Source organism: Hermetia illucens, chromosome 3, assembly GCF_905115235.1.
Source record: "Hermetia illucens chromosome 3, iHerIll2.2.curated.20191125, whole genome shotgun sequence".
Taxonomy (NCBI): domain Eukaryota; kingdom Metazoa; phylum Arthropoda; class Insecta; order Diptera; family Stratiomyidae; genus Hermetia; species Hermetia illucens.
In genome coordinates, this window is record NC_051851.1 from 149,372,098 (window position 1) to 149,397,449 (window position 25,352).

The window sequence follows — 25,352 nt, forward strand, 5'->3', positions numbered from 1 at the left end:
ATACGTGACAATTTTGATAAGGGAATTGAATCAACTCGAGCCCATTCAGACCCGAAACGAGAAACATAACTCAAAGAAAACCACCAGAATTTTGTCCCCATACCGGCTGCGATAAGGTTTTCTATCAAAAGTTTACTACGAAGCGATGAACCCGACCCTCGCTTGCTACATGGTAATAACGCTGAGTAATAATGAAACAATTTATCCTAATTATTCTGGAAAGTGCCTCGTCTAAGAAGTGCAGCTCAGCATCATGGGGGACAACCGAAAGTATTCAGCACAGGAAACCATTCAGGTAAGTTTCTGTTTTTCTTTGAAATATGCAAATAGTTTTTGGATTCCAGCAAGCTAAGCGCCTGCAGACGGCACCGTTCAGCGTTATGTCGAAGTTTGGAAGGATGCGTCCGTTTCAACCATCTCCAACTGGCACTAAATTAATATTATGGATTTCACATTAAGGATTTGAGCGCAAGCGCTCCGAAACGCACGTGGTGTCGGCAAAATATTTACACATACGACAAGTAGCTGTCTGGTGGCTTGGTTCTCCCATTTTGTGAATCATGAATCGGCTTCATCCCCTTCACCGGTCACATGCTTTTTCTCTTCGATTGGGGATCAACCCCCACTTGTCGAGATTCCTTGGTATATAGCATTACAGTTGAATGAGCATCGTCTCGATTATTTTGACAAGAATTTTTTTCTAAGAGAGGATTGGAAAGGGAAGCAATTTATTAGACTATGATGTGGAATGATTGTCCTATTCAAGGATGACTTGATTGAATCATTTGATTGGAAGGGAATAGATACCGGCTTGGTGTATGCTAATCCAGCCTAATTCGGATGGTCTTTTTCTTCCCCACAGTTAAGATACGCATTGAGGAAGAAACTTGGATTTCACAGAATGCAAGACTCTTTTTTTCTATCTGAACTAATATTTCAGTTAGAAGCAAGGTTTGCCTTTTCGAACGCTCCACCTTCAAGGCTTCTACCATCTGTGAAACTTTATCTAAAAAACCTTCTGGCATTCCAATACTTCCATCTGCAACTGCCCTTTTTCCGACTATCGTATTCATCCCTTTCAGAAAAAAATTCCGGTTCGCCTTGGTGAAACTTGAATTTCTCAGATTGCCGGATCAGATAGTCGAGTCTTTTCACAGTTTCCTCCATAAAGCTTTTTATTTAATGGTTTCTGTTATCGATACTTTTCACTGTCACACTGATAAAAAAAACTTGCAGAATGGAAAAGAAATTGTCTCTGGATGTGGACAGTTCAAAAAGTAACAACGGAATTATAGGGAATGAGGGCACCTTTCCGACTGTGTGTTTGTTGCTTCATGTCCTTAACTCTTGACTTCCTGAACTCGAATATTTCCGTTGTTTTATGGAGGACTCCGACTGGGTTTTGTTGTGATGTAACTTTCCAGTTTGTGTTGGGTCTTTCTGGGGGTGGGTGGTCTATTTAGACTTTATCGATTCAAGGGATTGTTGGTCATGATAGGCATTTGTGTCGGGTATTTCCAAGCCGGAATGGATACATGGGTTGCAGGAAGTGAGAGCGAAAATTGGTCATTCAATTGTATTTGTTTGTTGTTTCAAGTTAATGTTTTATCCACTTTTTTTCAAGTGCCAACTCAGAGGTAATTGGTTGGTTCAAATGGGTGCGATTTATTGTAATGGGGTATGCATCAGAGACTAATGACTTGGGAATGAAAAGATAAATTAATGAACCTAGGGCTTTGTGCTCGCTATGGACTGGGAGTTGGGTAGGTATTACTTGTAGATTAACATACACTATACTGTGGTAGCCTGTGGCACTATGACACTGGCGTCCCGGCAGGCCTTAATTGGACCTGTGCTAACCGCTGGAAATTATCCGTTGGTCGGCCATCCACATTTTGGTAGGCCTCTCAGTTAAGACGGAACAATCCACCTCCGCCGCCTGTGCAACTCAAAACACCATCCACGTACCGGTGTGGAGACCGCTGTAATAGAATTTGCCTCCGCGTTAAATTTGACTACGGCGGACTACTAGAGCGGCGCACACTCAGAGCCCGGTCCGGCGAAGAAAAATTCGTTGCATCTAGCGGTGAGGCTGCACAGCCTAACTACAGCGGTGATCCCGAATACGAACAGCCTACCATGCGGAGCTGCTGTCTTTTTCGCCCAAGCCATCGTGATAAACCACCCATGCATCTTATACGGCATCTGTCAGTATCCGAGAAAACCAAACTAAATCAGTTGCTGGCAGAACTCACCGTAGCACCGTAGCAAAATTTGCCGACACCGTGGCGGCTCTCTATAGGTACTCGGGTAGTAGGTCGTCAGAACTCTCGACAGGTGCTGGATTATGCTGGTACCACCGAACGTTCGCGGGAAAAGCCACAAAATGTACCAGCTCTTGGACCTTTGCAACAAATATCTAAACTTGCCGGTAGTCTTGGCGACAGCTGCCCGAAGCGCAACATCATGTCGACCCTCCGTTTACGTCCCCCTGGGCAGACACGACTATTTGATTGACATAGGTATTGAGGTTTAGGTTCTCCCGGTACCCAAGTACCATCGTTTAATAACTCAGTCTTTAAAATTGGCGGCAGCAAATTCATCGTCGATCCGCACTTAGGGCTACAGCCAAGTAGACCTGAGTTAGGGGCTTCGGCCGATGTATTCGTGGCGTTTCATTATAGCGGACGTTAGCACTCCCATTTTTGGCGCAGACTTCCTGTGCCACCTATCGTTTGTTAGTGAATCTGGAATGCAACCAACCTTACGTTATCAGAGACGGTCTCCACCTGCCCATTCGACACTCTACCCATCATTTTCGAAGACGTTGTCGACCCATGCGCTAGTGCACTTCTTCAAAAATTCCGCAACATAGCTATCCTCTCCAAGTCAGTAAACCATGATGTTCAGCACCAACTCTCCTATCTTTTCTAAGGTACGTCCACTACCACCATAGAAGCTCGCTGTTGCGGGGAAAGAGTTTGAAGAGCTTCTCAAGCAGGGTATATGCAGACCCTCAGACAACTGTTAGTCTTCGCCACTCGACAGCCTGGCGACTATAGACACGTTAACGTTTAAACTATTCCGGTCCGATATCTCATCTATGCCTTTGCGTATTCTCTCGCTGGTAGCCGTATTTTTTCTACCTTGAATCTAGCCAAGGCGTACCCTCAAATCCCTGTAGCTCCTGAATACATTCCAGAAACAGCAATATGTACACCTTTTGGATTCTTAGAGTTCATCAGGATGACTTTTGGACTGTGCAATGCGGCACAAACATTTCAGAGATCCATCCATTTTGTTCTACGAAACCTAAACTATTGTTTCGTTTACATGGATGATGTTCTGGTCGCCTCCTCTTCGGAGTCTGCGCATATATAGCACCTCGGCTGCATTTTCCAACGTCTCCTTCAAGCTGGTCTTGTTCTCAACGTTGAAAAGTGCAAATTCCTCCAACCGCAGGCGAGATTTCTCGACCGCAATATTTCCCCTGATGGCATCCAACCAGATGCGGACAAGGAACAATTGCGAGTTTTTCGCTTCCGAAAACTTAAAGATCTGAGAAGGTCCTTGGGCATGCTAAACTTCTACCGTCGTTTCTTGCCCAATTATCTGTTCGGACCGAAAACCAAAGACACGCGACTGATTGAGAGGTCCACAGCGGCAATCCACGCATTTGAGTCAACCAAGCAATAGCTGATGGACGCCAGGCTTCCACTTCCTTAACAATATGCACCCCTAGCCGTGCTGCTCTTCACCAAAAGATGAACTAAACCTGTTAGCCGTTGAGTTTCTTCTCAAAATAGTTGAACCCCGCTCAACGGAACAATAGTACCTACGATTGTGAGTTATTTGCCACGTATCTCGCAACAAAATACTTTCACTATTTAGAAGGCAGGCCGTTCGCAGTGTTCACGGACCAAAAGCCTATTATATTTGCCTTAAAGCAGAAAGCCGACACAGCGTCTCCTCGAAAGACAGTTCACTTCGGACATTCAACACATGTCGGGAAAATACAACGAAGATGCTGTCACGCATTCAAGAGGTCAAGATCCCCGCCACAATCGATTTTCTGACAATCACGGACTCACACGGTTTCAGGTATTGCCTCACAATTATCCATTGGTTTACGCGGTGAGACAATTCTCCTAAAAGAGACAGCGTGGGACTGATCAAACCACCGCCACTCACCAACTATGCGAAAAACGTCGCCAGCGTGCTTAGCGATCTTAAGTCGTGCATGTACATCTTGATAAGGATCGACACCTTCCGTAGGTCGTTGCAGCAACCATAAAACGGACATCGCAAAGTCCTGGATCGAGATCTGGACAACTTTACTCTCGCCTAAAATCTTTTTTCTGGGGGAAAACTCAGCAGCGCGTCCAGTTCAACTTGCGGCGCTGAGGGAGTTACGCCTCGGACTTTCGCTGAATCTCGCGGTTCCACCTGGGTGCAATGCTGTGGAGATCGCTCTAATAGGATCTACCGATGTGTAAAATTTGATTGCAGCTGAGTACTAGAGCGGCACCCACTCAGAGTGTCCGGTTCAGCGAAGAAAAATTCGCGGTACAGCCTCATCGCTAGATTGGACCACAAGACGGTCTTTTAGTCGGCGAGCCGCGAAGCGACACAGTCGCAAAATATTGAAGTACGTTTGCGGGTGCATAGTGTTAAACAAATCCTTCCAATTAGTTTACATGTGGATGATTGGCACTAAATTTACAACGAAATATTGGTAAAAACTGACTACATCAGCAACCGAGACGCATCGTCTGTTCAACTCTAGCTGTGAAAGGCACTGACAAGCAAATTTAAGGTATTTTTATCTGTGATCATTCAAACACTACCTAAACCGTCTGTGCTCAAGGAAATGCGCGGCAGTGGTGAGCGCATGCGTTCGGGAACGTTCCTCCAGCAGAACATCAGCAAAGACGTCACAAACGGGCTGATGGAACTGGAAGAACTACTGGATCGCATCTCCTTCTACAGGCAAACGTGAAGAGCACCGGGAAATGCGCGGAAAGGAGAAACACTGCAAACGCCAAACAGATTGCAGGTCGCCCACGGCAAAGCGAGCTGGGGAAGGAAAACGTGCCTGAAACAGACTTCATCCATGTAGTTTCCTTGGTGGGTCATCCTCATCCATGCGAATTAAGTGACCCGCCCAACATAGCCTATTGGGCCGGACTTTATCCACAACCGGTATGGTATCGCTCATAGATTTCGTCGTTATGTAGGCTACGGAATCGTCCATCCTCATGTAGGGGGCCAAAAATTCTTCGGAGGATTCTTCTTTAGAAGGTAGCCAAGGATTCGCAATTTTTCTTGGTAAGAACCCAAGTCTCCGAGGAATACATGAGGACTGGCAAGAAGGGACATCCCTTGGTCGTAAACCGTTTTGATGTCGAATGGTCTTGAGAGTGATCCTGCTGCTTTTATCTGGCCTCGCACATTGGTCAGGGTCAACCTAGTTAGTATAATATTATCAATTTCGTCGGGATACCCAATTGTCTCATCGCCGTGTGCAGTTTTACCCTGGCTATGCTATCATAGGCAAGCCTTCCTTGCTTGTCGTAAAAAGTGATTAAAAGGGGCAGAAATTTGTGGGCTAGCAACCTGCAAATTTTGAAATTCTACTGCTACTGAGACTTTATCAATAGGGATAGGGACTGACCTCACAGTGACGACCTTTGGCTATAAAAAACGGACTATGATTGGCTTTTGGAATGTGCTCAGGCTCCTCGGCAACGGTAGCGAGGTCGTCAGAATGATCGCTTTCTTCAACTTGAGCGTGAATTCCAACGGGTGGAATGGTGAGACTCTGAAGAGTACTGCTCTCCCTCTTGCGGCAATGTGCTTTTGTACTCTGGAAAGCCAAGTAATAGCGAATGCGAATCCGAAGCAAGACGCGCTCTCTTTACCTGGGAGCTGGGTTCTGACAGACCCAGGAGACTTCCGATGTAGTGAGCTCTTGAGGGTTTTACGTGGGTACCTGTCAGGGAGACTTAATCCTATGGTCTTCTTAAGACGCGGATTGATTTTGTGACCACAATCAGAGTCCTGCTGAGACAAGTTACAACGGTACCAGTCTATACCAAGTGCATGGCTTAGCATTCATACTGGTGGATGCAAGACCTACCTAAATCTCTACCGAACTAAGGAGTACGGCATCCGTGTTGAAACGCAACACCACGCCGAGGCCCGGAGGTGTCTTCTCGCTTGAGCATAACCAACAACCCCCATGAAACTCCCACTAGGGGGCCAACGGCAAACAACGGAGCTGTACTCACATACAACGGGAGTTCACCCGAAGTATGAGAGTCCAGGGGCTATCCTGGTTCCCATGGTACAAGTATACTCCTGGTAAGGTTTCCTGACAAAATTGCCACTTCAGATGAGTCCCCGTGCAGACTCGGGTCTGATCGCCCTGATTAAGCCTTTGGAGCATTCGCCTACTGCATCACGACCGGCAAGCCAAAGTGAATACAGCGTCTCCCGGTGCCACCACTATGGAGGTTCTCCTCGGCCATTTGGTTTTGGTTCAGCAGACAAGGTTGCCGACCCATCTTCCTCACCGTCACCTCTGAGCACCAAACCAACCACTTCCGATGTAGTGAAGGATGCTTTCTATGAGCAATTAAACGCGGTTCAGGGGAAGATTCCCAAAGGTAATGGGCGATTTGCCAAGGTGAGATACGACAACACCTTGCTCGGACAATGGTAATGGTAATCGGTAATGGTGGGAAGTTCGTCGATTTTTGCAACTTGTGCCGCCTCGTCATTGATGGCACACTGTTTGAGCACAGGGCGTGCCATAAGGTCAGAACAGACCACTTCGCGATTAGCAGTAGATTTAGGAGTTGTCTTCTGGATATGCGTAACATACGGACTGTAATCAATGCACTCAAACGGATTAAACTGCTGGGCTTGACGGTCTCCCCGGAGATTTATTTATCGCTGCACTTGCAGTTACTGCAGATCTGCTGCTTTCTTTTGTACGGAAATCTTGGGAATGCGAAACCTTTCCCAGAGAGCGAAAGAGGGGTTGATCGTTGAGATTCCAAAGAAAGTGACTCGTTTTAAGTGTGACATTTGGAGGGATATCTGCGTACTCCCAGCCGTCACCAAGATAATAGCGAAAATAATCCTGGCACGCATCAAAGAACGTCTCGAAAGCTTGATCGTCAAAGAGTAGACTGGTTTCCGCTCCGGGATCTCCTGCACTGATCACATCAACACCCAACGAATCATTTTGGAACAGTGTGCGAAATTTACATCTTCGCTGCACCTGCGTGAACAGGAAGCTTGCTCTACGTAGGAGGAGAATTCCGGAGAAACTAATGGATATTATTAGAGCGACATATGACGGCGCAAAATGTCACGTGTTGCACCGAGGTAAAATCTCGGAATATTTTAGAGTCCGCCAGGTTTGCATCCTGTCACGGATATTATTTCTTCTCGCTATCGGTGACGTTCTTCATGCTGTCTTGTCCGGAGGAAATGGAGGAATACAATGGACTATGACATCTTTCCTCAAATACCTCGACTACGCTGATGACATCTGTTTGCTCTCTTATTAGATCATGGATCTTGTCCAAATGGCTCTGGATTTGAAAAGAGAGGCAAGTAGAGTTGGACTGAAGATAAGCACCAACAAAACCAAGGTTCTCATTCTGACGGGTCATCGCACTTTCCCTATCTGCATTAATGGGCAGAGCATCGAAAGCGTCGATCAATTTGTATATCTAGGAATCCTAGTTTCTGCCGACGGGGGCACCGAAATGGATGTTGCTCGACGCGACGCGAGGGCTAGATCCGTTTTCGCTGCCCTGTCTAAAATCTGGAAATGCAGTTATCTCAACAATAAGATCAAGGTAAGATTGTTCTGTGCTAGTGTTTTTTCTGTGGTCCCATATGGGAGTAGCACATGGAGAGTGTACTACACTGTTACCCATAAGCCCCACGTATTCTTCAATACTTGTCTGCGTCGTCTTATCGGAGTACGCTGGTCTGTCAATACCGCAAACGAACAACTTGGTCGGCGCACAGGTTTGGCACTCGTATGCAATATGATAAGAAGACGGAAGTGGCAGTGGATAGGTCACATATTAAGAAGTGTCGGGAATTGCATTCCGGGTTACGACAGGCAGTGGAATCCACTCTCTCAAGACGGCCGACGAGTGGGTCACACCAGGGGCACTTGGTGCCGAACGGTAGAGGAGGAGTGCGAGCGTTTCGGGAAGTCGTAGGGGGAATTGAAGTGCATTTCAGATAACCGTGAGCGATGATGCGTAGGTGTGGTTGACACGCTATATCCTACCAAGGGGTGAAAGGCAACCACATATATTTATGCAATTTGTCGCTAGTAAACTTTTAGTATAGTCAATAGTTCGTTGGACCTTATTTCAGGATCCTCGGGACCTCATTAACATATTTGATACACCCCAAGCTTATCCATAAGATCTGCATACAAGCGGATCTTGAACTGTAAAGAAATCAAGGATGTCGAACATATGCGATGCATAATTCCATAATAATGTGGGTTCCACATGGTCCTCGTATTCCTTTAAATTGGCAGGGGAAGCTGAATGTAATACTTCTTCTAAGGGTGGCGTAGCGAAGATTTTAATATGAAGTTAAGGCTTCGACATCAATTCCGCAATGTCGAATGCACTCAGGTGTTCCCCGGTCGTCCCTTATCAACCTGTATTTTGCGGTATAACAAATTTGCAATGTCATTTTGATTCAGTGCCTCCCTCTACATATGATTTTGCGATATTACGGCAGAAAAGATTGATTTGTAACGAATTAATGATACTTACTCCGACCTTTTCCTTCCAGCTGCCATGGTTTCGTCCTCTAAAATAATGTATTTCCGCTAATATTGTAATTATTCATTCTCACTAAACCCCACACTCTACCTTCCAACTCGTCGCTTCCTTCGACGCGAAACAACTGTATAAAAAAACATTTGTTTCCTGATTCCGAATTTTTTTACCAAACTTTATATTAACCCCGACAGTATGAAAGCTTTAGCCTAGATACAAACCGTAAATATCAATTCACAATAGTGCTTTGTTTGGCGCTCATGAATGGCGTCTCAGTAACGTTAAGACCGGCTATGGGGGAGGATGTTGTGTTAATTGTTGGATGAAATGTGAATTTAAGTGGATTTGGGGAGGAATGGGAATGCGTAGATGCGGTAAGATACATTTCCTTCTTATTTGCTATTTTATTTTTAAGTTGAGTATCTCAAATGTAACAAAAAACGGATGGCGGCCTTGGAGCCACGCTTGAATTCAGGAACAGATCCTTCTATAATACCATTGGAAAGTAGGTGAAAGGTTGCATAATGCTCCTATCGAGGCAAATGCATTTGCAATTCAAAGCTAGGAAGCTGAGAATAATCAAGTCCGACATCCTTTATAGGTCTCTGATCTCGTTCGAGATTGGTTTACTTCTGTATTCCTTGCCACCTCACTAATTGTTAAGACAATAAAACTGAACCAAAATTAAATGGAAATGCAGGTGAAAGCGTCCTTAAGACACATAAAAGCGAACGCTTCCCTCTAACTAAACTCCGACCAAGATAAATATTGAAAGCACTAAGAAGGCGCCTTGCTCAATGGGTTGCGGGATTTACGCGGTGGCTGCAGCTTAACGCATCCCCCGATAACGATCTCATAAACAAAATCCGTGCATACGTACATAGACAATGTGTCTCCAGAACCAAATGTAATTGCAACTAACACGGTCATTGATTCATGAAAGCTGCCTTCCAGACCACGTCATTATACATCCTGGCACTCCGGCTTTACCCTGTTAATCCCAAATCCAATTATTCACCGGCATATTGTCGGCCTATCCTCAAAAGGTGATAAGTTCCCGATAAATCCAATGAGTCACATCCACATAACACTCACCTCGGCCTTACAATCATCCCCCAACACGGAAGTCACGAGACTTTTGTATCTTGTGCACTTTATCGGCATCGGTTCTCGTCCCTGTCTGGGCTTTGTCTCGAGGCACGTAGTAAACGAAATTCCCATGTGACAAGCCAGTTTTCCACCCTCCACACCCTCTCGGACTGCTATTGCATGCCGTACAGCCGAGGACAAGGTTGAATACGGCAGGCGAAAAGATCAAACTGGATGCACCCCTTCGAAAACTTTCATATTTCTGCGCATCCCTCCACACTCCCCTTTTTCGTATCCTACCCCTGAAAAGTGTGACGTAGCCGGCTACCATCCCTGTGAAGAGGATTTGGCGCGCAAAAGCTTTCCTTTTAGGTCAGACGGAAGGAAATTACACATTTTAGGGTAAAAGTCCTTGCGAAGGATTCCATGCTGGGCGCCGAGGGATGTAAATCGCATTGTGAAATCCACCCTCTACCGAATACGGATTCAGTTTAGCTCCAACCGTGATATCGTTCGCTCCACTGCTATCGTGGCACGGGTAACCCGGCGCGTTCCGGTGATGTATTTCTCGTCAGACGACCGCGTGGTGTTCCACGTTGGATGATCCTTTGACTTGTGCCGCGACGGTGGAATTTGCGTAATCGGTCCTTCATACGGATTATGATTTCTGGATTACCAGTGTGTAGCCAGTGATATGGGAGAAGTGAATGAGAGTGGAAAAAAGTGAAATTTTTCGGAAAAAAGGAAGATATTAGAGGTGTTAGTGGATTTTTTTTATTGGATGTGGTATCCTTGCAAGGTGGGATTTTGTGAACACTTTACGAGCTGCCTCTACGGAGTTGGCGGCAGGATTCTGACCGCCCCCGTGTGTCTTAATGAATACGTAGGGAGTGATGTGGGCTTTTGTTTTTGTGCAATCTTCTGCTGTTCTGTTTCTGTTGTTTGGTTAAATCCTTAAAGGGATATTACCTGTGCGACGAGCAGGTGCGAGTATGGGAAATCAATTGTAGTCTCGTGTGGATTCCGTAGACCGGAAGTTATGTAAAGTGTGTAAATGAATTCACCTTTTTGTTTACATGCATGAAGGCATTAAAGCGTGGAGTTTTGAGAAATCTTTTTAAGGGTAGGTGCTGAGTGGAAGGGGAGAAAAGGTAGATACTAAGTGTTGGTAATGAAAATTGATAAATCCTGATTTTACATTGAATGACTTCTTCCCTTGCTTTTGGTAAACCTTGCAGGCGGATACATATATATGAAATTATATCCTGAGCAGTTCCTATCGAGGATTCGCTATCTCTTGCAGTTTTTTGGAGTAGATCCTCAGATTTGGCCTTGACTAGTAATCAGTCAACGCATTTTCCTGTTTCCTTCTTATCTCTTACTGAGTGTTTTATGATTCACCTAATCTTTACTTCTGTAAACATAAAAATGGTTTAATGTGGGCAGAAGTAACTTACAAGATGAAGCTTTACCTCTATCCTGGAAGCAACGTGGTCGAAAGTGGTATCAATTCTCTAAAAAGCAATTTTAAAGTTGACAAAATCCCAATGATTTCCATTATGTTCCGTTGCTGAAACACAGTCCTAACTGAATTTGACGAAGTTTAGCTCTAAAAGGACGTGGTATTTTCCAAGTAACCACCGATGGATTGAAGTTTCGTATATGCGAAATTTTTTTTTATTTGGGACGGCACATCCTTACTTTGCTTTTCTTCTCTTTCTTTCTTCGTTTTCTCTCATCTTGACCGGTTGCACCATTTTGCCCTGCCAAAGCCCTGATCGCGATGCAGTCGCGAGGGTTTCAAATGACCATGCAGTGTATCAAGTCATCGTTGTTTCGGTTGGTTTTTGGGTCTTTCGCCATCATCTCGATGTTCAGGCTATTTTTTCACGATCGGTGTAATACCATATTGATCGCGGATATCCTCGTTTCGTATGTGATCATGGCGTGTTACGCCACTAGTCCAAGGCTTTATCTTCGTCTCCGTTACCGCAGAACGCCGTTCATTGTTTTTTAAAGCTGGCCAACACTCACAACCATAGAGGGCGACAGAGCGGACGACACTGCGATAAATTTTAGATTTGAGACTTTCTTTGATACGTCGATCACAAAGAACGCCATTTGTGGAATGTCACTTCGTCCAGGTTACGTGAAGTAATTCATAACGCAGATCTCCATTGGTTGATAGCATTGACCCGAGATATTTAAATCGCTCAGTTCTGGCCCGGCAACTGCCATTGACAGTGATAGTGCTTGTATATTCAGACTGAAGCCATGGTGTACATGCTTCAGCTATTTTAAGTGCTTAGTGGGAGGGGAGAGTTCCAATTAACGTCTACCTTGATGAAAGTACCATATTTGATTATACGAACCGACAACTATGTCCTTCAGTCTGTAAATTTCTGCTTTGATTTTCCGAGTTTTTGATTGGTTCAATAGAGGTACAGAGTAAAGGTTTCTCGCAAACTTCGGCAGATGGGATGAAAGCGATAGAAAAACTACTGTCCTCGATTTATGGCTCATAGATAGCTAAGATGTAGTACGACGGCATCTGTAGCAGCAAATAGTCAACGAAACATTTTGATCTAAAAGGTGGCTACGCGGAATTCTTGATAAATGTTATTCCTTTTCCTAAGATTCAGTACCCTAGGATTTTTCTTGAATTTCCTCGGTTTTGACGTCGCACTCTATACCAATGTTTGGCTTTCATTCTTCTCCAGGTAGGTGACCATGAATTTCGGCTGTTTTTCTGAATTCGATTCGGAGTGAGACGTCAAATTTATAGTTTTTTTTCAACTGCTTTTGATATTTGATGAAGTTCTTCTGCAACGACTACCGTTACTTAGGGTTACTAAGGGCATTAACCTGCCATTCAGTTCAGTTACGTATACATCAACCCAAAGTCCGACTTAGAACTTAAGATCCCGGTTTTCTGCCGAGGTACACTAATTCGTTCTGGCCTATGCCATAGCTGCATTTGTGGTATGGTTTGTCAGATCAGGATTGCCCCTATACGGGCTAGCTAACCCGCCCAGTGTAGCCTATTGCCGCGCATTTTATTCACAACCGTAATGTTTCTAGATGGCTAAGGGTTCGTAGTTTTGCTTCATAAAAATTCAAGACTGCGAGGAGTATGTTAGGACTGGCATGATCGTTGTCTTGCACTTGTGGTGACACGTTTTGAGCGGAATACATTTTGTAATGTCTAACAGGCTCTGTTGGTTGCTAACAAACGTTAGCATTGGTTGTGATGGCTTCCATGTTGATTCTCCCTTGATTGTCGGAGGAAATTTGAGGTAGTATTGTTATTTGAGGTCGGAGCACCATGCCAGCGAGATAGTGATCCGAATCTATTTAGGCTCCTCATTATGTTCTGATATTCATCAATGCTGAGAAGTGGCGGGGTTCGCTTAACACCTGATTAATTTAGTTGAAAATGGTTCCGTGTGGAGAGGGTAATGCATTTTTGTGGGTCGCTGTCTGCAAACCAGTTCGTTTTGTCCGGCACTGCTAGTTGGATAATTTTCAGTCCGTTGTCATTAGTAGTTTTATGTAAGCTATGGGAGACAACGTATCACCTGAATACGCGCTCCGTCACTACTTCACTATAAAAATCTCCAAGTATGAGTTTGATATCATTCTTAGGACAGGTTTCGAGGGTTCGTTCTACTACCTCGTAGATGGTATCCTTTTCCGACTCTGCAGTCTCCTCTGTAGGGGCGTGAACGTTAATGCGGGTTATATTTCTAAATTCGCCTCGCAAACGCAGAGAGCATAGCACGATAGGAGCAGATTTTGGCTGATTAGGAAACCACTTTCTGTCCAGTTCATCCTTTTACTGGGGCATGGTGTCAGTTAGCTGCTTGGCAGTTCTTTTTCTGTACAGGAAGCGTATGTACAATGTACAAATCGTCCGTCCATTGGCGAGTCCGTTATCCATCCAGTCCTAGGCCTCTTTTGTGGTCCTGTAACTCGGGTTTTCCAGGTAAGGTTGTCACCCCTACAGGACCCCCAAACTTGAGGTCTAGTTGGTTAAATTGGTCCCGTGTCAAGCCGCGCGAGAATCGCCTTTACCCTTCATTTAGAAAGAATTCGCCACTATCGCCCTGGGACCTAAACTGCACTTTTTTCGGCGGCACTAAAATCATTTTAGACATCTTTCACCATGCAATATTTGTCGGAAGCTATTGCAGCGAGGAGCTAGAGTCATGATTCGTGCTAATGCATAAATTGTAGAAAGGGCTTTAGAAAAACCATATTGCCACTCGGAGAGACCGTGGGGTTGAGAATGTTATCTCCCATTGTATCTAAAATACAGATCTCTCTTCATATCCTCCTTTCCGCCCGCTGGAATGGTGCTCGAAGCTAATTTGGTGGCGGTGGTTTCCGATATCAACTCTAGAGCTATATCTTAAATTATGACACCGTTTTGATTTTTTGCTGCACATGATGCATTTCTTAGACGCTACCATTGATTCTACCACATATTGCTGGACGTGAAAATTTATGAGTTTCTTAACTTTGAAATTACTAAACTTTAAACCATATGATATCAGCCAAAGAATTAGCTGCGCGCCCACTTTATTTGTGCTCATAAGTCAGGCACCTTTTTTTGTCGCGTTAACCTGTGATAAACTCTTCCAGAAACTGATCTGTCAGATTGTGTGTAGTTGTCACCATCGATTGTTGAGTCATCATCCTTAAATATCTATTTTGTCTGTGGGGAAGATGTCTTATTTAGGTGTTAGCGTTGTTTTTGGCCTGTATAGCAAAAACATGTTTTTCTGTCATTTCTACGTCAGGCTCCAAAAACGTGGAATTTTGTTGGAGCTGACTTGGGTTGCTTGCGGCTTCGTTGAGACATCTTTGCGGTTGTAACCTTTATCGTATTAGAACCCGTTAAAGGAACGTGGATTCTTACTGGACTTTTACCGTGGGTTAGCAACTTGGGAGAATTTTGAGTTGGTTATTGATAACTCTGCTACTTTTAAAATCAGTATTGCTGGGTAGCTTTCATCAAGTTTTTTCGTTGTACAATGTGTACCGCACGTTTGTAGGTTCATCTGTTTCAGAAGTTTCGACATATCATATTGACGTCAAGCGGGTCGTGTGCAGAATGTTTCGTCTTTTCCTAAAGGTGCTCGGTATAGCAGCAAGCTTGGTTTCCTCATTTTTGCTGCTCATTCATTTAAAATATCTTAAGGCTTGTAATTACATCTAGTGTAGGAGACAAAGCTGTCGCCGCAGACAGCTTTTGTATGACGTGAGGCGCACTGAGCGTTGGAACAGTTATTGGGAGAACTGAATCTAGGTCTTACAATGCCTTCCCATTCTAGGGTCCCTATAAATCTGGGGGAATGTCTCAGAAGAATGCGCGGCGGGATATACGGAAGTCTTCTACACCGATAGCTCAAAAACAGAGCAGGGTTCTGGGGTCTGAGTCTACCTCTCCAGTAAAAACGAGAAGTTGGCCTTTCCTTTCGGATAATATACAACGGTTTTTCACGCTGGAGTGTATGCGATCCTAAGGGGATTAACCTGGGTGATTGATGAACTGTTGAAGGGTAGGCGTATCGGAATTTGCAGCGATTCTCAGGCTGCACTGAGCTCTTCGAGAATCATTCATTCAGAAATGCAGAAACCGTTTGAACTCTATCTCTTGATTCAATACAGCGGAACTACTCTGGGTACATGGTTACTGTAGTGTTGAAGAAAATGAAATCTAGGATATCTTAAGAGGGTTCAATTTCTTACACTCCGGGATCGGAACCAGCAATTGGAGTGTCAGTGGCATTGGATAAGGCTGTTTTCAAAATCTGTGAGCAAGCTCCCCACAAAGTAGGTGATAGAGCCTCAATGCTGCTAAGCGCACCAAAATTTTTCTGCCAAAAACTAACAAGTATCCTGCAAAGTTTATTCTGTCGAAAGGCGGCATTCTGACTGGTCATTATATGTGTACCTCCTATAATGAGGAAGCGTAATCCACGGAGCATTTTTTATGTGAATGCCGCACCTATGGATGCATCACACATCAGATCTTTGGTGCTGATGTGGCCCAGTTACAACGGTTGCATCATACCCACTAATGGAAATCCTGCGATACATAAACGTATCTGAGAAATATCCCAGACGGTGGAGTCGAGTGCAATGGGCCACTACGTGCTCAGAAGATATGCTTCTCCCCTTTCTCAAACACACGTATTTCCCCAAATTAAAATAAACTAGTTGGTTCCTGAGTTTAGTTTTTTATCAAACAAGAAAAAAAAAAATAAAAAAGAAGAAAAAAAAATAATAATTAACAATATAAGAAAAAACAACCGATAATCAAAGAAAAAAATCCAAAAAATCATGAAAATAAAGAGAAGAGCAAAAAAAACAAGCAAAGAAAATTAACTAAATAGAATGAAAACCTAAGAACTATAGGTGAGAGTCCATTTTCAACGTTATTATCGGCGTATATGTCAATGACAGCTATATTTAGATTTATGCATTGAGTACCTTATTACTATCGCTTAGTGATTTACAAAGCAGAATTTCCACGTGCTTCATCATAATAGTAAACCGTGGGTTAACCGCAAATTAAACCTGCAATTTCTTTCAGCTGTTTTCTTGAACATCTATCTCTCATCACCAAAATTATTGACACTTTTCTCTGGTCCGATACCTGCGATGTGCCTGAAGCAACTCAAGTGGGTCAAACTGACAACTCTTGCAGGAGGATAGATTTGATGCTTGTGTTGTTCGAAACCAACCGGCCGACGTTTGTTGCATAACATGTTTGAGCCGACCAAACCAGTATTCAGAAAAAGAAATACTGGGGGAGTTTGGGTTGTTTGGTAACTTACGCGCGTCACCAATAATTTGTGCAGATTAAATTGTGAAACCACCAATTCCAGTCTTATTCAAAACTCTTCTGATTTCTATAAACACTATGAGCGTCAAAATATCTAAAGTTTTTCCTTAGTTTCCAATAAAATACGAAATTCCTGGCAATATAAATTGCCTGCAAAATTTGAGAAAAATCACGTTGGCACCAAACTTCTCTCGAGCCGAGGCTTTAAAATGTTTAAATTCTCTTCCGAAAACGTCCCGAAATTCAGCCAAATTCACACTAGATAAGTTTTCTAAGCTCACTCCTTTTTTTTGTACGAACTTTAAATTTAAACTTCAAAAACTGTCTGGATTGCAATCCTCTCCAATACAATTCCAATAAAATTTCGTCATAAATTTCACTCGATATTTTAAAGATTCCCTTCCTTGCATCTACAGCAATAATCAATGCGAAATGCCTAAATTCAAGTTTCCAGGCTGCTGCTTGCGTTGATGCATTTCGCGGCAACATATAAATTAATAAATGTTTCACAATTGCCTGAACCGGTCCGCTAGGCAAAAATGCATTTGCTGCATGGCCGGGCAGTCAATTTACGGAAAAAATATATTAAGGGGCTAATAATTATTTTGATATTTGAAAATTTATTAAATTGAATAACGGTTACCCAGACTGTAGCCTTTCGGGAATTTAGAGATGAAACAGTTTCTGATAACAATTTTGAAGGTGGATTTCATTGCCTAAATTTAGGTTTCGATTTTTTGATGCACATTATTTTTCTCTTTGACGAATTTTATCAGTTGTATGGTGAGTGCCTGTTTTTTGGAAAATTTGATTAATCTACTAGCTGTTTTCGAAATACCATGTGGCCCTGCTTTAGTCGGGCCGTTTCATCTCTTTCTGGGCAGCAAAACAGTTTGAAAGCAGTTTCCTTTACCTTGTCGCCTCGACAATGTTTCCTAGGTTTGTAGTTAGTAGTAGTATATCAACGGCAGGCGGCAAGTTGGTCCCCAACGCCATCCCATTACAGTCGCTGGGTGGCACCGACTAGGCACCTGCTTATCCACATCACTCTGCAGATTTATGCAAAGGTATCTATATCCTTGAAAGGTAATTTTTAGCCCTTCCTTCTTCTTTTTCTCACCCTTTGTCCTATTCACAGGTGGGGTCGGTTCGTCGTGATCGGTTTCGCCATGTCGTTCTATCAAATGACTGATCTGGATGCAATCGCAAGGCTTTCAAATCCCTAATTGGTTTTTATCGACTCCTTTCTATCTCTTATAGAGTGTTGTTATTTAATGGAAGTGGCTCGTTGTTTACCTTCTTCCGTCTTATGTTCCAGACAAAAGTGGCGGGGCTTGGCTTCCGTGCATAATTCCATTTTTTCATGTGATCCTTATTTTTTCAACCAACATTTCTGATTCAGTTATTTGTATTCTGCTTGATATCCTTCCAAGTATCATAGTAGGCATCTGATTCAATTTATCGGTATCTAGTTCTTCTATCTCATTAGTTTTTTCCAATAATATCTTTCTCAATATTTTCATTTCCGTCCACAATCCATTTGTTATCGCTGGACCTAAGAAATAATCCTTCAGGTCGTTGTCCTATTCCCTGGAGCCTATTTGTCGAAAGTCTGTATTGATTTCACTTCATATCTTCGGGGACGAACTAATACCAACTCTCCTAAGAATCTCTTTGCCATCACACAACAAAAATTCAAATTCTTCCACAAGGCAGGGTTACTGACCTAAATATGCCTTAAATTTCTACTTTAAATTAGTCACCAACTGCAGCCTACCCTTAATTCACTACTTGTTTGCCACGTTGTCAACACAGCAATATTATTGTTGCTATCTGGTCGTCATGGAAAAATCCTCCTCGCTGGCGGCCTGATGTCTGCGTCTTAGATTTTATTGGATTGCGGAAATGGTTCCTAATTTGATCTGTGGGTGGTGGTTGTAGTATCTGTCTCCCAGCAAGTGAAAGTAGGGTAGTAAGGACGAACAAGGACTGAACAAGGGATGACTCGTCAACAAGACAACGACATCCATTTACTCAGGTGGCTAATATGTTTGTTTCTGTCAAAGAAAGGCAAAAAGGCGCTTCACATCAAAGTGGATGTAAATTTTTAATAACATCCAACATATCCTCTCCTACACAGTCTATCGAAACTAAGACAGTATTCGCCGTCTCCGAGGATTATCAAGATGTCTAGGGAAGCTTTTTCGGCAGACTGAAAATCCTTGCCAGCCTGATTAGCATATTCAATACGAAATCGTGCAGACTGTGAGTCAGTCACGTTGGTTTTTATGTAGATTTTGGATGAATAATTTTATTAAGTAAGCAAAATCATGTTTACCCAGGATATTCATTACAAATTTGAATTTAATGGATTTCTTCGGGATTTCGGTGAACGCGTTGAGTTTAGGGATAAAATTAATATTCATTGATTGTGCACTTCGAGCTAAGTTTGTCTGGTTCCTTTGCTCCATTTTGATGGAGTTTGTGGAGCAGAAATAATGGAAATGTGACGTGATGTGCTTCCAGGAGTTTTCAAAATTGATAATTAACATTGTCTGGATAGAATAATAATTAAGTACGTTATCTTACATTTTCATGAAGCTTCCAATACGTTAAACTTGGCTCCGTTTTTACGAAAATTTCTCTACAAAATTATGCATTGATTGGGAAACTTTCAAAATCTACTAAACATTTTCATAAAGATGGAAAGAGGTTTGGACAGGAAGTTAATGAGATATTAAATCTCGACTTTAAGCTTGTATACAAAGGTTTCGTCATCTTTTTCCTTTGAAGATTTTCACGCACAGAATGCGGACTCCCGGATATTTCCCCCTCATCAGAGAGTTAGCCGGGATATATTTGACATATTACTTCGGGCTAGTCCTTCTCTCTTCCGTCCTTGGGAGTTTTCAATACAGGAGATTCTTTCATTAACGGGAGGGACACCTGTCGTCGCCGTGTCCTCGGAGTACGCTTTCCTGACCCTATCTGAAACAAACAACATGGTCGGCGCACAGGCTTAGTACTCGACCGCACTGAGATCGAAAGGCGGTAGTGGCAGTGAATAGGTCACACATTAAAGAGGGGTGACAATCGCGTTGCAGTGGAATTCACTCCGCCAAGATGGCCGACGGGTGCAGGCGTCTCAGGAAATCGTGGGGGGAGCTGAAAGGGTTTTCATGTAATCGAAAACGATGGCGTGTAGGTGTGGTTGACGCACTATACCCCAGGAGTTAATGGCAGCCATATATAATATATTTTAAAACTGAAATTGGTGAGGCACAGAACGTCAAGCACAGTTAAATGTCATCGCTCTCAATTTGTTACAAAACGCTTCAGCTCCTCGCAAGGCTTTTTGACGAGCCTCTATACTTCTCCATTCACTCGTCGATCATCCTGCGAAAATGGGTTCCATTACATTTTACAGCCCTAAATGGATTTCGTTGGTCTTCTTCAAGCTGTGAACTATCCATTGCGACTTGTATTGTAATTACATTTTCGGTGGATGTTTGGTTCATACTCCGCATCTAGCTAGATGCAACCTTGTAGCTTTTAAGTAGCAGCTTTCTACACAGACGGAGCATTGGCGCGGAATGGTGTGATAGCTGTATTTCAAGATTTTGGATAATATAATGAAGGCTGTTTCAAATGACTTCGAATTTGGACCACCGGCGATAGAAACAAGGTCGCGGGGTGGTCCCAACCCAAAAAACAGAACAACTTCTGAAATTCTAATGATCTAATTGTATGGGTAGGTATCAGTGGCCGCTCCAAGGAGCCCAATTAGCGCTTTGGTGCGCCGTTTTGATGCCACAAACTCCTAAGACCGTGACTGTTGTTATGGGAGCAGGGAGGCAGAGTCCAGCCGGCTCGGATCTTCAGAGCCAGCCCGTAGCATTCACGCAAGAAAGCAGCTCTCCGACCCTGCAGCTAGAAATTTTTGTAAGGTCCCCAAAGAATGGTTTACCCAGCGTCCGCAGCCTGACTCTAGCCAGAGGTGGGGAATCGCAAAGAAAGTGCATGAGGGTTCCTTCCTTCTCCGCAACTTCGGCAATGCGAGTTGTAGGGTATGCCGAGCCTAGCGGCATGGTCCCCTATGGGCCAGTGCCCCGTGCAGACCGCCGTAATCTTGAAATCTAACTGTATATTCCCGGTGTTTCTAGTGGTAAATAAAAAGAAAATCAAGCAACAAAATACTTCGCATAGCAGCACCATGGGTCCTCATTTCGTCGTGGCTTCCACTGGTTTTCCAAGCATGAAATCCAGCACAAGGTGCGAAATCTTTGACATATAAACTTAACTTAATGTAACTAACTTAAATGCATAACATGTCTACTTTTCAACTGGATAACAACTTGTCCGCAGTTTTTTTCCAGCATGTGTCCTTTAGAGGAGATCAAGTCGTATTTTTTCGTTTTCAATTTTGCTCTAGAAAACTTCAATAGCTTCGATGGCCGGGAAATCAATATCAATATTTTAGAAATTTATTCATTCAGTATTCTGAACGATCTCATAAAGATACTTAAGAGAATCCTGAAACACTATTCAGTCGACTTCGACTAGATTTAGCGGGTGTCAACTCATGGAATTGTTTACAGACCGGTAGTCAACAGCTTAGTATGCTGGAGCTTCCGACTTTTGGGCGACAGAAATGTCTCCACTACAACTTCTTCATCATCAACGGCGCAACAACTGGTATCCGGTCCAAGTCCGCGTAAGTAAGGAACAAGAGACACCTCGGCTTTGCGCCGAGTTCCACCAATCCGATATCCCTAAAAGCTTTCTGGGGTCTTGATCAATGCTATCGCTCCATCTCAGTCAGGGTTTGCCTCGTCTTCTTTTTCTACCATAGATATTGCTGTTACAGATTTTTCGAGCTGGATCATCCTCATCTATATGGATGAGGTGACTCTCCATCGCAACTTGCTGAGTCGGATTCTATTCACCACCCCGCGGTCTTGTTATCGCTCATAGATTTCTTCACACGCCACAGGCCTATTTCGTCGTGAACGGACTTAAAAATAAGTCCCTACATCTTTCGGCCATATGGTCAAACTTAAATAACTACGGCGTTGGTGACCGAGTCCTCCTTTCCTTTCAGAAGACACCCGAAAAATCTTGTTTCGTTTTGAACGATATGGCGGACACTGTGGTAGGCTGTAGGACGTCTCCATCCTTGGTGAATCGATCATTTTATTACACAGTTCACTATTCGCCGATAACATTGATTCGAGATATTTAAATTAGAGGTGGGCAAAATATTACCTTCGTAGGTACTGCGATATCATATCACTTATTAAAAAAGCTGATATTACAAAGTAATATCACAAACATCACCTTTTATCACCTTAACCGTATATATGATGTTATATCGTCAAGATTGAATAGTAATATTCTGCAGAATTACTAGAATAATTTGGAATGCATTTATTACATTCCAAACGTAAAGGATACGACAGCATCAAAAAAGTATCATTGAAGGAGTAATGAACCTTCCATGCATAACCAATAACAAAAGATCTCATAAGGATATAAGATAATAGATAGTACAATATTTTCACATGCAAAGAACGAGCATTACTTTACTTAGATGTTATCTTTACTTGGTATGATTAAAGTTTGCCTGCCACACTCAAAATCAAAATTACCTTTCCACATCAAAGTTGGCCGAGGGAACACTCGATAGTTGCCTCAACCGCTTGTACTAGGATTTATTATGTAGACCAACGCCATATAGCCGACATTTCAATTACAATCTGGAACTTAAAGCCAAGAATTTGCATTCCCATATGTGCATGCACCCGAAATCATTATCTAGCCCAAAGTCAGTCCGAGACTTGTCGAAAAGCCACCCCGAAGCCAACCTAAACTAAGCTCAAAACCAACCAGGAAACAATCCAAATCCAGCCCAAAAGCAGCCCGATGCTAACCTAAAGCAAGCTCAAACCAACTCAAAAACCATCCAAAAACCAGCTCGAAGCTAGTCCAAAATCAGCCTGAAGCCAACCTAAGGCAAGAACAAAGTCATCCTGAAAACAATCCAAAAACCAGCCTGAAGCCAGTCCAAAACCAGCCCGAAGCCAACCTAAAGCAAGTCCAACGCCAATCCGAAAACAATCCAAAATCCAGCTCGGATCCGACCTAAAGGAAATCCAAAGCCAGTCCGCAACTAGTCCAAATGTCCAAATGTTGATTCCAGCTCAAAGCCAGCCCGTAGCCAACTTAAAATAAGCCCAAAGCCAGCCCGATACTATATTACAACATCACTTTCGTAATGAAATGATGAGGAGATGATGCTTGGTAATGGAATGACGCTAGGTAATGAGGTGATGCTAGGTAAGGGGATGATGCTTGGTAATGCAATGATGCTAGGTAATGCGATAATGCTTGGTAATGCGGTGATTCTTCGTGATGCGATTAAAAAATTCACTGAGCCACACACTAGGTCCCAGCTCTTCGCTTTCTAGGGCTCAGTTGCGATGTCGTCAGGTCCTGATACTTTCCCCGATTTCATTTATTTTATTGCTTCCTCGACTTCAGGTGTAATTGCGCTAATTGTCGGTAATGTTTGTGGAAGTGCAGGCTGAACAAATTGTTCCGGTCGGGTAACAACGTTCGTTTTCTTTGCTTCCTGATTGGCATTCTTGTAAATTCGCCAATTGGCCAGCGTTTTCTTGTCTAGAAACTTGTGATAGAGGCATTTCTTTTCATCTGTGTACATTGTTATTCTCAAGCCAACTATCTTGGTTGATGGACCGCCTACCTGGCTTTGTGGCTCCGATGGTTGCATAGGTCTCCTTATGGATCGTGCCTTTAACTTGGTTCCACGATTCCTCCACATTCGTAATGGCTGGTAATCTTGGAAGTGAGATCATTTCTTCTTTCTTCGAGATGGCCACCATTTAATGCGCGGCGACCAATGTGTTATCTATGCTGTTTTATCGGTGGCTTGATTCGGAATGCGGCAATCAGCGGCGGATGTTGAGTTGCCTGGTCTTATAGAGAAAGGTTTTACAGTCAGTGTTGGCATCTTATGGGAATATACATGATTTGCGTTTTACTGTTCCCACTATAAAATGTTGAAAGAGAGACAATAGTTTCATGGACCATCTATTCACAAGCACAAGGCTATGAGTACCACTCGCCACCCTCATTGCGTGCTCTAAACCGTTTTCCGCCATTTGTGGTAGCCAATTGAGACGAGGTTTTCCCATTTTTCCCGATTTCTGACCCAGCTAACTAAAACCACCATGGCCATTAATTGCTTACGCCTATTATCTCTTTTTTGCTTATTTTAAGATGAGAATAAACCTGCCGTGTGGGGTATAAGAATCTTTAGATACTAACGACTAAACATGAAAAGTAGCCAGTGTTTGGCACCCAAATACCTGATGTTCAGGGCTGTGCTGACCCTACAGACATTAGGCTATCTATCCATGTGAAGGTAAAAAAGCAATGGCTTACATGAGAGAGGTTCCGTATTAGCTACTATCTTGGTTGATCAAGCAGGCAAGATTAAGACCGTAGAGTGGAAAATCTTGCTTACCTGTCTATGTTCGGCGATTTGGTCAAGGAATCCGAAAGGACCTTCGTCTACCCTTAAGCAATCGTCTTATGACATCTAACTAGAATTTGCTTGAAACCTCGGTATATTCATTGAGTTCCTGCCTGTCTTGAACAGTATAGGGAAACATGCCTTACATCGATAATAGAATAGTGAAGCTACCATTTACAATCCTAAGGGAGAAATATATTGAACATGAGAGTGTTAGTGTCCTAATTTTGGAGCAAGAAAGAGTAGCCAGGATCACTTACTCAGTGCCTGACTGGTTCGTGTTGAGATTAAATTGGTGTGTCAACTGATTTTGACTTTTTTGTAAGTCGCCAACACGCTTTCCAATCTTTTCTACCACTTTAATTATCAGATGGTTTTGACCTGTCGAACTAATGGATAGTACTGCAATATCAGTAGCCCTATCTATCAGCTGGGATGAAACTGAAGCCATTAATTTTTAAACCGTGTTTTTGACTTCCTTAACAAACTCTTTATGAATGTGTGATAAATTGATAGAGTTCACATTGAGCGTTATTTGATATACGATATGGACTACTTGCAGGAGTAAATGTACTCTTACATACTTACATACTTCTATTCGAAGTTCGCCTTTGTCGCGGATTTCCAAGATAAGTAACAGTGGATGTCTTTTATTTGCATTGCACCGTTGACATGGAAGTTGATGTAATCCTGCGAAGCTTTCAACTTTTACGCATGAAGTAAGCGACATCGTTCAACGTTTGGTTGACTGGGGGACGGGGGATTCTCCACATATGCATATAGGCAATTGTGTGGGAAGCGTGGACAGAATATCAAATAAAATGTGTCGATTACTACTTTTCGAAGGACACCCCAGTTTTGACATTACTTTCCAAGGAGGGGTGGGGGTAGAAAAAGTTAGAATCTGGTCATTTTATTCGTGGGTCCCTTCTCGGAAGCTCTTTAGCCGAAAATCTAAAAAGATCATAGTGGTGCCCATATATGTCATCTATATAGGCAGCAAAGTACTCTCCATCCCGATATCTGC

At 43.2% G+C, this 25,352-nt stretch overlaps 1 protein-coding gene across 1 annotated transcript in view; it reads left to right on the forward strand.

The window, feature by feature from the left end:
- The first annotated feature begins 215 nt into the window (after positions 1–215).
- Positions 216–25,352, forward strand: part of LOC119651713 (protein sickie) — a 467,977-nt gene continuing 442,840 nt past the window's right edge. Inside the window, exon 1 of the mRNA XM_038055429.1 lies at positions 216–295. Within this exon, the coding sequence (XP_037911357.1) occupies positions 254–295 (42 nt within the window). The 5' untranslated portion in view covers positions 216–253. The remainder of the gene's footprint in view (positions 296–25,352) is intronic.